General features: G+C 35.7%; 1 protein-coding gene across 1 annotated transcript in view; it reads right to left on the reverse strand.

The window, feature by feature from the left end:
- Nucleotides 1–846: 846 nt before the first annotated feature.
- MYCT1 (MYC target 1) overlaps nucleotides 847–14,457 on the reverse strand; it is a 28,986-nt gene continuing 15,375 nt past the window's right edge. The window contains 1 exon segment of the mRNA XM_058534308.1: nucleotides 847–1,358. Coding sequence (XP_058390291.1) covers nucleotides 847–1,358 — 512 coding nt within the window.

A 14,457-nucleotide genomic window follows, 5' to 3' on the forward strand; every position in this document is an offset into this window, starting at 1 on the left:
AAGCTCAGATTTAAAGTTCATTTTTAGATCAAATGAATTGGATTTGTTTTCGTTGCTTTCCTGACAACATAACACAATGGCAAAGAAAAGTTAAATCATCTTGTTAGTTAATTCAATCCAAATCTTGTTAAAATTCAATCCAAGGATTTTTCCTCAATGATGTGGACAACTATTCTTGGGAAAAGCACAAAAAGATCCTATCTGGGAAAAAAAATAAGTGTCTAATTGAAGTATCGTAAAATATACCCACAGAGTTCAGTTTCCTTTGCTTGATTCCCACACTTCTCGTAAAGGAGTGAAACCAAGGAACTTTAGAATCTTCTATGTTCCATCATTTTGAGTCCATATAATTCATTAAAAATCCAAGTTTTTAAGCTCGTTCACTTGTCATTCCAAAAAAAGTAAAATTAAAATTCTTTAGGATAAAGTTTTTTTTTTAAAAGTGACAGTGATTTTTTTTTCCCTTTATAGTCACTTTGGAAAGTGAATGAGGATTGTAAATCACAAATATCTAAAGTTTTTATTTTAGTTTAAAATATATATACTGCATCACAGCTGATTCTTAGATTAGCATCACTATCTCTAATAATCCTCATATTGAATAAAAAAAGACATAAATATATAACTATTTGAAAAATTATTACTTTTTGTGAGACAAAAAGAAAAAAACATGTTTAAGAAAAGGTGTTTTACATTGTAATGTCCAACTTGCACAAGCATATTTCACCTTGGAAAGGCATTAGTCATCTGGGCCATTTCCTCAAAATTCTGTTTAGCCTATTTACGATTTCCTTTCAATAAAAGGCAAGAAAAGAAAGAAACAAATTAAAAGCCAAAGCACCCTGCTCAGGAATCTGGGAATGCCTTTATGATGGACTCATAGGCAGGTGGGGGCGGTGTTGAAAGGCCAATTCGAAGACTGTTACTGGACCAGTGGAAATCAGGACGGCTCAGACTGTGGGAAGTGTTGACGGTAGGAGAGGTGTTGGAAGAAGGGAGAGTCATCAGCTGACTGTCAGTTTCCACGGGAAGTGGTGGGCTTTGCAGAAAGGGATGGAAAGTTGAAGCCCTGAAGCTTGATTTTCTTGGAAAGGAATTTGCTTGTTCCAGGGAAGCTTGTCGCTGAAAAGTGAGACTGGCCAGGCTGAGGTTGCTTCGACGTTCACAGCCACTGTGGCGGTAAAATCCAGTTCTGTTGAGGCCGTGGGTGTAAGAAGACCTAGGTCGCCGGCTTGAACTCCACTGCGAGATGGGGGCACTGGCTCTCCTTCGAGACAAGCAAACAAACAGAGCCCAAATCAATCCTCCAAGGACAAGTCCAATTGCCATGGACACTGTGAAGGACATTATAAGATCCTCTGGAAGAAAAAAAAAAGATGTAATTTGATTTGTAAATAAGCGTTCAACTAAAAACATAGAGTAGAATACAAATAGTAACTATGGCATACATGATGAATTTAAATAAATTTTGAATTAGGTAAATAAAAGATGGTGCTAGGTGGATGTGAGTAAATGGAAGCTGCTGTGCTTCTATGTATTAAAGCAAAAGGATATAAAATAACATTTTTAGCAGTAGCATTCCACATTGCCTTTGCTGTTTTATTACCTTTAAGAAATGTCATAAAAATAGTCTCACTTTTTTTTAAAAAAGGCTATTCTTTAGCTCATAATTTTTTTATAGAGTTGCAAATATAGTCCAAAGATTGCTTCCTTTTGAGTTATGGTAGTAACCAATGTGCCAAAAATTGATAAAAAATTTCATAGTCACGTTGGCTTTGCCCTTTCCTCTGTCTGCTTTCATCAACCCTTCTGATGTCTCCCACCTGCAGGCTGCATGATGTCTCACTTCCTGCACTCATTTTTGAGACTGGAAGTGCTAGGATAGAACCATCTGGTGGGCTGACTGATTTATGTCGTATTTCCTGAACTCCTGGACGGTCACCTGTACCTCTGACTCATTGATAACATGACCTATGCAAACTACTGGGCTCTTTTTTGGTCCCCAAGTTCCAGTTAATGCTGTCACAATACCATTGTTAAATTCCTGTCCCCTGAGTCTCCATAGAATGTCTGCTGTGATAATAAAATTCCTGTCCCCTGAATTTCCATGGAATTTCTACTATACACCAGTACCCTTCAATTCACAGCACTTGTATTTATTCAGATTTCCTATTCTGGGAGGGGGTGGGGAATGCCTTCCCCAAATGGAAATTCTACCTTCTGCTTCTTCTTGGGAACTAAAAACATATTCTTGAGTGCAGCTGGGTAGCAGAGCCCCTGCTTTGAAGGGAAAGACACTCTTGATAGTGGAAGACCCCTCCAGCCTTACCACCCATCACATTTCCCCACCCTCCACTCCATAATCTACCCACAAGCCATGTTGATTGTCTCACTATCCCAAAACGTGTTTCTCCCTCAAACTCTGCGCTTTTCCACGTACTTTTCCTTATATCTGGATACAATTTTTAAGTTTCCGTCTAGAAAACTCACTCTTCAAGATCCATTTCAAGTATCACCTTTTGGATAAAGACTTCCAAATTTCATAAACAACAATTTATTACTGTTAAGTAGAGAGGTAAGCTTATCTAATCGTTTATTTAAAGATTCTGTCTTGAGAGAGCCATGGACTGGAAATTAGCTAATTGGTGTTGTGAGATGGGAAGAAAAAGAGGGAGTTGCAAATGCTTTGAAGTGCCTGCCGTCAAGAGGTAGAATCTATTTCCCCAGCCTTTGAATCTGACTTCTCAACTTGCTTTGGCCAATAGGATGCAATGGAAGTGAAGCTGTGCAAATGGAAGCCTAAGCCTGAAGAGGCCTTTCGGCTTCCATCCCTCCTGCTCTCAAGAGCCCTGCAATTGCCAGCATATGAATGCACCTAGGCCAGCCTGCTGGATGCTGAGAGACATATGGCCCAGTTGCCCCAGTAGCCCTAGCCAAGAGCCTGCTAACCTCCAAACATATGAATGAGATTATCCTAGATAAATCAGATGCTAGTCAACCCAACAACTGACTATGACATATGAGAGAAGACCAGCAGAAAATCCATCTAGCTCAGCTTGGCCCAAATCACCTACTCTCAGAACTGTGAACTAAGTAAATGGCTGTGTTTAAGCCACTGTGTTTTGGGGTAGATTGTTACACAGCAAAAGCTAACAGATTCAGGGTTCCAAACTCAGCTCTGTTCTGATGTATTGTATGGTTTTTAAGAAATTTGTTTAGCCTCACTGATTTTGTTAATTTTTTTAATGAGAGAGTTAGATTTTATGATTACTGGGTTGTTTTCAGTTTGTTGTAACCTGTGACAACATATAGAAAATCATAATGTAGAAATAACAAACCAAGCTAGGGTTAATAAATACATGAGAATAATCATTGCTCCTTAATTTTAGGATACATTTTAGTGTCCTTCCACCTTATATTGTCTCATTTGTCTCCTGCGAAAAGACTATATTTGTTGTGTCCTATTTTCAAAATTACCTTCACAAATGCTCTAAAACAACTGTTTATATCAAATCTAAACAATAAATTCTTTATAATAGGAAGATGACTTCTCAATTACAAGATGATTTAGGATAGCTCTGCTGGACCAAGTATTGTTCTTCCAAAATGTGTCTCATAAAAATAGTATTGAGTCATAGCCTTAAAATGCAATCTCTTGAGACAGGGATTTCAGAGAGTTAGGCTTTATCTGGAAAAAGCAACTAAATACAGTCAGAACCTAAAATTAGCCTTATTGGTAATACAGCAAAATTCCAAATCAACTTGTAACTATCACTGCTCCAAATATTTGGAAACTAAGAAAGAAGTTATAGGAATTCTGAGTTGCCAAGGCAATGGCAGCCATGTAAATCAGAAATTCCCAAAATTCATTCCAAAAAAAAGATGAACAAATAACACTGTACAAAACCTATGTCTTCAGCATAATTAGAAGTCAAAGAACATCCTAATATCAAGTTACCTAGTAAGTGAACAGTGATAAAACAGATTCTAATAAATTATCTCCCATGCATCCACCATGAGCCTTCATGGAGAGGAAAGGGAATTCTGGAAAAACTGTGAAAATAAAGAAAAGACATTCTGGTCCATGAGCACATTGACTGTAGGAAAGAGACTTAAAGTGCAGAGAGGAATGTGAGGAGGCAGTCTTGGAAAGTTTTCCCTTCCTGAGGAAGAAGAGGGTAAAGTCTCCAGTCACAAAACACCACATCTTGGATGATTCCATTTACATGAAATGTCAAGAATGTGCAAAACTATGGAGATAGAAGATTGGTGATGGTCTGGGGCTGGGGGGTGGGAGGATGGAATGAGAGCAACAGCTGATGGACACGGGGTTCTTTTTGAAGGACAAAGTGTTCTCAAATTATGTTGTGGTGATGGTCACGTAACTCTGTGGCTAAAACAAAAACCATTTAATTGTGCCCTTTAAGGGGGTGAATTATAATGGTATGTGAATTATATCTCAATAAAGCTGCTTAAAAAAAAAAGAAAGAAAAGGAGAGGTGCTTTTTGAAAACCGCACAATAAAGGAGACAAGAGGCAAGATTGAGGGGAAAGTTTAGAATCTTTCAAAACAAAAGAAAATGTAAAAAAAAAAAAAAAAAAACCAAAGGACACACAATCCCTCCCCCACCTCCTCCCTTTAAAAGTAGAAGTCAGCCAGTAAAAACACCATACTTTGCTTCACTGAGGAAAGGAATATTCTAGAATGACTCCCGGGATTTTGGCATGGGCAGGCAAGGGTGGTTACTAGTGTCATTCATCCAAACAGGGAAGAAATGTGAGACTGAGGGTGAAGTTGATATTAGGAAGATATTGAATTTGAATGTCCCTGGGATATTCATTTTGAATTCAAGGTTAAATAGATGTGGAGCTTAAAAGAGAAGCAAAGTTGAGAATCTTCATGTTACAAAGGAGTTTCAATCATCCATAGCAAGCACTTAGACTGAAATAAAAGAGTGTGTTTATAGAAGTTAGTTGTGGATAAACTTCCAAGAAAACCAGGAATGAACAGGTGGCTGAAGTAAACAACAAGGAAACAAAGACTAATTATTAGGAAGCTAAGTGCAAAAGACATTTTCTCTAGTGTTAAAAAAGTTATTGATGGAGAAAGCAATCCCTCTATCATATTTTTAATTTTGATGAAATTTCTCAGTCACAAAATAAGAAAAATCTAGATAATGGAAAAAAATAATACATCAGTCTTAGTAGCATTTTGTTGAATATGATGTCTACTCAGGCATGAGAAACAAAAGAAAAAATAAACAAATGGGACTACATCAGGCTAAAGAGCTTCTGCACGGCAAAGGAAACCATGAACAAAACGAAAAGACAATCCGCCAACTGGGAGAAAACGTTTGCAAATCATATATCCAACGAGGGGTTATTCTCCAAAATAAATAAAGAATTAATACAACTCAACAACAGAAAAACAAAGAACCTCATCAAAAAATGGGCAAAGGATATGAACAGACATTTTTCCAAAGAAGAAATACAGGTGGCCAACGGATACATGAAAAGATTTTCAACATTACTAATTATTAGGGAAATGCAAATCAAAACTACAATGAGATATCATGTTACATCTGTTAGAATGGCTATAATTACCAAGACAAAAAATAGCAAATGTTGGAGAGGATGTGGAGAAAAGAGAACCCTCATACACTGCTGGTGGGAATGCAAACTGGTGCAGTCATTATGGAAAATAGTGTGGATATTTCTCAAAAAATTAAAAATAGAAATGCCATATGATCCAACTATCCCACTACTGGGCATTTATGCAAAGAACTTGAAATCAACAGTTCAAAGAGACTTATGCACCCCTACTTTCATTGTAGCGTTATTCACGATAGCCAAGACGTGGAAGCAACCCAAGCACCCATCAACTGATGAATGGATAAAGAAGATGTGATATCTATATAAAATGGAACACTACTCAGCCGTAAAAAAAACACATAATCATCCCATTTGCAACAACATGGATGGACCTTGAGGGTATTATGTTGAGCAAAATAAGCCAGACAGAGAAAGACAAACACTGCATGATTTCTCTCATATGTGGAAGATAAACAAACACATGGATAGAGAGAACAGATTAGTGGTTACCAGAGGGGAAGGGGGTTCAGGGGTGGGCAAAAGGGGTAAAGGGGCACATATGTATGGTGATTGATAAAAATTAGACTGTTGATGGTGAGCATGATGCAATCTATACATAAACTGATAAATAATGTACACCTGAAATTACACAATGTTATATACTATTATGACCTCAATAAAATAATTGAAAAAGAAAAAACCACATTATTATTTGAAACCCATCAAAGACCTAAGGTTTCAAAGTAACATAATGAACTAAAATCTGAGAAATGCCAAGTTCTTTTAGGAGAGATGGAACCCATGGATATTTTCATTTTCAGCAGAGTAGCAAGGAGAAGAGGAAACTACCATAGACACAGTAGGAAGAAAACAGGTGAACTTTTTGTGATTTTTAAAGGCTGAGTGTAGACTGGTGTAAGAATTTAGAAATCTTGGGGGTTCCATACATGAGGAATCCACACTACCTGCCAACTCCTTAACACAGGCCTTCACTGAGTGCTCACCAAAAAGATTGATGGCAAGGCAGGAGAACTGAGAGACCCTTCTAAGGTGCAAGTTCCCGCAGCCTGCTGTAGTCTGAGGGCAGAGCAGAACCGAGAGAAACCCTCCCACACTCCAGACCTTATACTGATTATGAGACAGATGGCAGCAATCTATGACTGGAGATGGGGCCAGATAGCCGAGAAAGTCCCTTCTGAGGCATACACATATGGAGCCCGCCTAATTATGATGGCAGAAAGGAGAATTGAGAGAGAGAAAAAGAAGGACGAATTAGGGAGGTCTGAGAGGACAAGAAAGATTACTAGCACTGAATGAAAGTAAGAAGAGAACTTTAGGTAGAAGTGATGAGCAGTCAGATGCCCCAGAGACTTTATCCATTTATTTGTTCAACATATAAAGCACCTGCTGGGTACCAAGTAATGCTAAGTATAGAGACAGCAGCAAAGAAAACAAAATCTCAGCCCTGATGGAGTTTATATTCTATATGACTTCAATTAAGATAAGAAAGATGTCCTTTAAGCCACGAGGCAATGAGTCGGTCATTGGCCACTTTGCTCAAACTCCTCGTTTCATTGATATTGGAACAAAGGCTAAGGTTTGTGTAGTAGAATTAACACTCGATTTATTTTAATGATTTATATTAACAAGTAGCACTCGTCAGGGGACTGTCGCTTCCACTCATGTTATGACGTGAAATGAGAAGACAAATAACGTTCACAAAGTATGTGCCCTTGCCTTTATGTGTAAACCTTATGACCACTAAGGTCTGATTGAGGACTCTAAATATCTCAGGATATAAGCACGTATCATAGATGAAATGAAAGAAATACATTCACTTTATTTCAACTCAATGGAGATAAAACCAGAATCTTAAAAGAGAAAATAGATTCAGTTACCCAATGAAAGCATTCAAAGGTTTCAGGAGTTTCTACACATGGTCTCGGTGTATATACCCTTTGAGCCTCTCTACTGCAGTGTCTTCTGACAAAATGTTCCTAAAGGTTTATTTATAGTGAAAAATAGCATAAAGTTCAATTTCAAGAAAAAAATTAGAAACTTTTTAAAGGTAGAATCAAGGGGAAATAATTTCTCATGTATTAAAGTGATTGAGAAAATTAGCAAAGACAGCCAAAATACATGGAGTGAGGAACATATTTATATGCCAAATGACTGTTTGATTTCTAAAATATATTATTGTTCTAATATAATAAAACAAGGGTAATATCCAAACTCCAGCAGATAAGTTGTTATAGAATAGGTTCAACCACCATGATCTTCTTAAATGACAAATTTCAGTTTTGTGAGTAAAATATTATATTTTGGTGGCACTAAAATGAGATCAATATTTCCAGGAGAGCAATTTGGCAATAAATGTATTTTAAATGATTATTCTCTATGGCTTGATAATATCTGTACTTGACACTGTACGCCTATTGTCTGTGCTCAAAATTTGGGGAAATGGCAGGCAGCATAGATACTTATGACTCAAAATATCATATTAGTATTATAAATAGAACACTATATAGGGTTATATAGATATCTGAAAAGGATTAAATAATAAATTTTTTTGTTTGTTTATTTGTTTTTTGTGAGGAAGATCAGCCCTGAGCTAACATTCATGCTAATCCTCCTCTTTTTGCTGAGGAAGACCCGCTCTGAGCTAACATCTATTGCCAATCCTCCTCCTTTTTCTCCCCAAAACCCCAGTAGATAGTTGTATGTCATAGTTGCACATCCTTCTAGTTGCTGTATGTGGGATGCCGCCTCAGCATGGCCGGAGAAGCGGTGCCTCAGTGCGCGCCTGGGATCCGAACCCGGGCCGCCAGTAGCGGAGCGCACACACTTAACTACTAAGCCACGGGGCCAGCCCTAAATAATAAATTTTAAATGTACTGACAATCATGAGACTAATATACACACAGTAATAATAAACTACTTAAATTTTGAATGAATATAAAGTAGAATAAGATGGAGCTACAGAAGTTATAAGAATGACAAAGAAAAAATATCATACTACCTTTGACATGTATTTGCTTAATTTTTGTTGTTCAGCTGAGTGCACATACCATGAAAATGACTTCCTAACCATAAGGTCAGTCAAATATCTCTTTTAGAAATCATAGCACCAATTCTTATGCCCTTGCCTATATGTAAAGAATTTTTTAAATAGTTGTAAATGATAGTAACAACATAAGAATCTCTAAGACTTGCTGAAATACATTGTAAAAAGCTTATCGATCTTGCTAAGCTCCTTTAAATCCAAACTGCAAAGATAAGTGTAGAAATGATAATGGTAGTACGGCCTGTTCCAGATGGTCTTTCATAAGGATTCTTTTTATTTAACTAGTGAATCATTTTTCTGACACAAACTGTAGAATCCAGAAAATATATAACGAGGGGCCGGCCTGGTGGCGCAAGTGGTTAAGGGCGCACGTTCCACTGCAGTGGCCCGGGGTTCACCGGTTCGGATCCTGGGCACGCACCGACGCACTGCTTGGCAAGCCATGCTGTGGCGGCGTCCCATATAAAGTGGAGGAAGATGAGCACGGATGTTAGCCCAGGGCCAGTCTTCCTCAGCAAAAAAAAAAAAAAAGGAGGAGGATTGGCAGATGTTAGCACAGGGCTGATCTCCTCACAAGAAAATAAAAAAAGAAAATATATAACGAAAACAGCATCTATTTGCCATACAGCTTTCACTTTTCATATATGTAATTCCATTCTGACAGACTTGACAATAACTTTTGGGAGCCTTTTTAAAAACCTAGTGTAAAAGAAAATGTATCTGAAAAATACATGGCACAGATATTACTTTTTTGATAACTATTTGCCTCTTTATTTCTCAACAATCTTAGAGGAGGAAAAATGAGCCATAATTTTTCCTCATATGATTACAATATAATGCAGTTAATGAGACCAAATGATTACTTTTTAAAAATGCTGATCCCCCTTTGAAGGAAAAAGGAACAAACTCAAACAAGAGTGAGGTATGCCATAGGAATTAAGTATTGTTGTCCTCATTTGTAAGATGTGTCTATACAACTAGCAAGGTGTTGGCATACAAGTCCTCAATGAATGGTAACTGTTATTACTAATAACTGTATAATTTACCCAAGTCATTCACCTCTTTTCGGCTTAATAATAATGGCTACTATAGTGCCTTTCAATACTAAGATTCTGATATTGGATCTGGTTTTCAGTAAATCTAATCAATGTCTCAAATTCTGTTCATTAGTATTAAAATTTAGTAGAGGTCACCATCTAGTGGCTTTGAGTTGAATCGTTCCAATATCTGAAAAGTGATTTTATCAGTGTCAACAGACTGGAACACTGATCAATTCACAAAACACTTTGCAGTTATAAGAATCATAAGTTCAGCTATTACCAAAGTAGGCCACACCATTCTTGGTACCCTAGAGTATATACAAGGATTCAGGCAATAAAAAGACTTTGGCAAAAAGTTTTTTAGGAAGAATAATATTTAGGGCACAGAAAACTTGATTAATTACAATAATTTAAACAAACTGTAAGTCTTTTCTATATGTATCTCATCTGTCAGAAAATCTCATTGGGTCTGTTTTCACAATATATCCCAAATTCAATTCTCACATTCAATTCAATTCAATTCTCACTATCTACTCTGCTACCTCCCTGGTCCAAGTGTCCATCACTTCTGAACTGGAATATTGCAATAGCCTTCTATCTGGTTTGTCTGCTTCGATCCTTGCCTCCATACCCCCAACTGCACTCTTCTCAAGACAATCCCCAGAGTGAAACTTTGAAAATCTAAGTCCAATCACATCACTTCTCTGTTCTACACCCTCCATTTCTCCCAGAGTAAAAGCAAATCCCTAAAAATGGCCTTAAAGTTCCGACTTGATCTGTTCCCAATTATCTGTGCTCATCCCTATTCTTCCTCTGGCTCATTCAGCTCCATCCACACTCCCGTCTTTGCCATTCCTCAAACACACCAATGTGCTCCTGACTTAGGGCCTTTGCACTGGTGGTAACCTCTCTCCTCAGCTGTCTGCACAGTTAATGTCAGCTTTTTGCTCATATGTCACCTTCATTGAGGCCTACCCTGACCACCCTATTGAAAATTACATCCTGTCCCACCTCTGATGTTTAACTGGCAGTCTTGATTTTCTTTTTTCTTTCTAGATTAATGGAAACTAAACTCATTAATTCATACTCTTTGAAAAAAGTAAATAAGATACGTACGTATCAAGGGCCAAAATTGTAATTAAATTTGAAAGATAAAATAATTTTTATCTAGAATGGTTAGAAAAAGCTCATGAATGAAGTGAGAATTGAGACGTCTCTTCATGTATGAATGTGGGGTAAATAAGCAAAAGGCTGGGAGATTTAGAAGTAGTTTTGACCAAAGGCATAAAGCATAAGCCATATTCTGAATACAATTAGTCAGTAGTATTTTTAGAATAGAAGGTAAATTCAATTATGTTCAGAAGGAACAGAGTGGCACACCCCTTTTTATATATGATGCCATATACAAAGACCAGCTTATGGCAAACCACTGAGAACATGATAAAGTACCAATTAAAAATATTTTTAAAAATCTGTTTCAAGGCGTCAGAGGTCTACCAAAACTGTTAACTTGAGGGATAAAATTCGAGGAGAAAAGAAAATATTATGCCACAATAAAGAGAGGTGAAAAATCTAAGTAGAATTCTGTGCAATCTCAGTAGACATGGAAAATAAAAAATTGGAGTTCAGGGGATAGCAAGGAAGATGGGCTCTGGGAAACATTCCAACCTCTGAATAGGGCCCCTGAAGAGCTCCTCCCTGAGAGTAATAGTGAACAAGAAAAAGAACAGACCTCATGAAGATAGAAATACGGGTGCACATTAGATCAATCTCAGATTGCATTAAGGTGATCTTCCCCTAACTAACTCCAGAAGGAAAATTAATTATTTCTAAAGAAAGATAACCTTACTCAGTCTTAAATTGTTTCTACAATGCCCCAAACAATATTGGGCATAAATAATAAATTACAAGGCATTCCAAGAGACAAGATCAAATGAACAAAAATCAAGAGAGCAAGTATATAATAGAAAAATATCCTGAATTATCAAGATACTACAGTTAACAGACACAAATATTAAAATAATTGTGAATTAATACGTTAAAGAGAATAAATAAGAAGTTGGAAAATTTCAGCAGAGAATGGGAACCTATAAAAATAATCAAATAAAACTATCTGGTGAAAATAAGTAGATATTTTAACTGCATTATATTAAAAATGTGAAATATCAAAATGTGAAATGCACCTAAAGCTATGTTTAAAGGAAAATGTGTAGCTTTACAGACATACATTTAAAAAGAAGAAATGCTGAAAAATCAATGATACAAGTTTCCATATTAAGAAGCTAGCAAAAGACAACTAAAACAAACGTTAGTAAAGTAGATATGGAGAAAACTGGATCCAATGATGTAGAAAGAAAGCAAAAAGGAAAAGAAAAGAGATCGAGAGAGAATTATCAAAGCCAAATGTGTTTTCTATGAAAAAAAAACTAATAAAAATTGATTAACTACTTATAGGAACTACCAAGATGAGAAGGGTGCAAGGGGGTGGGAGAGGAAGAGAGAGTGAATGAATTACCAATATCAGGAATAAAAAAGATGGCATTGGAACAGATTATAGAGGCAGTGGAAACATATGTAGATAGGATTCTAAGTAAGCTTTTGTACACTGACCGTTCCACGTGTAATGACTATAAACATTAGAAACAACACTGCCCATCCTCCTCAAAAAATCCTGCCTTAAAGGCACTGAAGAATGACCAAATGTAGGCAGCTACTAGAGAAAAGTTGGCACTTGGAAGAAAAGCATAGCAAGCCCTAGGTGAGTTTCCTAGCTTTCAAAGGAACAGTTTTCAGTCTGAATTATGTAAGGCAGTAAAACTCCAATTAAAAATCTGCAGTATTTCTGGTTTGGAGAAACAAAGGGCAAAGATTGTGGCAACCAGAGCTGCTAGAATGTATGAGAAAAAAATTCTGGAAAAGAGAAAGCCAGAGAGGAGGACCCCCAAATTTTAATTATAAAGATTTCCCATATTATCTATGGCTGGCTCTTGAATCACTCTGTATATTCCAAACAGCACAGCTAGAGACAAAAACTAACTAACTAAACTAAACTAAGATTTGAACTGCCTTCCAAGAGACAGGCTTTATAGGGTTTTGTAGTTTGAGTTCTACAAAGTTATCTGCCTATGAAAACAAGCTGAAAAAAAAAATACTCTTTAAGGTGATATAGCAGAATCCAAAACCCATTCAAAATGTCCAGGATACAATATAAAATTACTTTACATATGAATAAACAGGAAATTGTGACCCATTCTCAAGAGAAAAGATAGTCAACAAAGATAGACTCTAAGATGACCCAGATGTTGGAATTAGCAGACAAAGATTTTAAAGCAACTTATATATCTATGTTAAATGATGTAAAGAAAAATGTTCGTAATGAATGAAAAGGTAAGAAATGTCATCAGAAAAATATAAACTCTAAGAAAAAAACCAAATGGAACTTAAAAGAACATAAGAACTAGAAAAATTCAGTCAATTAGTTTAGCAATGAAATTAAGATGGTAGAGAAAAGAGTCTGTAAACTTAAAGAGAGATTAATAGAAATTATCCAATTTGAAGAGTAGAGAAAAAATATTTGTTGGTGGGGAGGGGAGAACAAAACCTCAGGAACTCATGGAAAAATATAAAAATATTTAATACAGGTTTAATTGTAGTGCCAGAAGCAAAGGAAAAAGAATAGAGCTAAAAACTATTTGCAGAAATAAGGCTGAAAATTTTTCAAAATTTGTTAAAGAAATTAATTTATAGATTCATCTTAGCAATATCAAGAAGAAAATATACAAACAACTATGCATAGGCACATCATAAAAAAACCGTTGAAGAAAAAAGATAAAACATTGAAAGCAAACAAATTAAAAATTACAATGATAATGGCATATTACATTCAGAAAAACAATTATTTGAATAACTGCTAACCTCTAATAAGAAAAAATGCTATTTCAAAGTGATTAAAAATCAGTCAGCCCAGAATTCTATATCCACCAAAAATATCCTTTAAGAATAATGGTGAGATAAATACACTTTCAGGTGAAGGAGAAATTAAATTCATCACCGGCAGAACTACGCTAAAAGATATGCTAAAGAAAATCCTTAGGCTGAAGGAAAATGATATCAGATAAAAAACTTGGACCTTTGGGAAGAAATAAAGAACATCAGAAATAATATTCCGGTAAACCTGAAAGACTATTTTCTCTTAATTTATTTAAAATACATATTGCTATTTTAGAAAATTAAAATATTGTTTTATGAGGTTTGTAATTTATGTAGATGTAATATATATATATATAATGTCCATTATACAAAGGATAGAGGATAGGGTATAAACAAACTTGTTACCTTTATTTTTTTATGTAGAAAATCCTGAGGATTCTAAAATACAACTGCAAGATGAATTAAGCAGACTTGCAGAACATAAGGCTAGTATATAAAAATATTTTATATACTAGCAGCAAATAATTGGAAAATGTAATTACAATATTGCAACAGTATCATTAAACATAGACTTCTGAGGATTATTATTATTTTTCTTTTATAAAAGACATGTAAGATCTCTACACTAAAATCTTGAAAACATTACAGAAAGAAATTAAAGGCCTAAATAAATGGAGGAATATACTATGTTCATGGATTGTGAGATTCAATATTATTAAGATGTCAACCCTCTTTGGATCCATTTATAGATTCAATTCAATTTCAATACATAGACTTTTTTGTAGAATTTGATAAATGATTTTAAATTTTATAGGAAAATACAAAGGACCA

Source organism: Diceros bicornis, chromosome 39 (genome assembly GCF_020826845.1).
Source record: "Diceros bicornis minor isolate mBicDic1 chromosome 39, mDicBic1.mat.cur, whole genome shotgun sequence".
Taxonomy (NCBI): domain Eukaryota; kingdom Metazoa; phylum Chordata; class Mammalia; order Perissodactyla; family Rhinocerotidae; genus Diceros; species Diceros bicornis.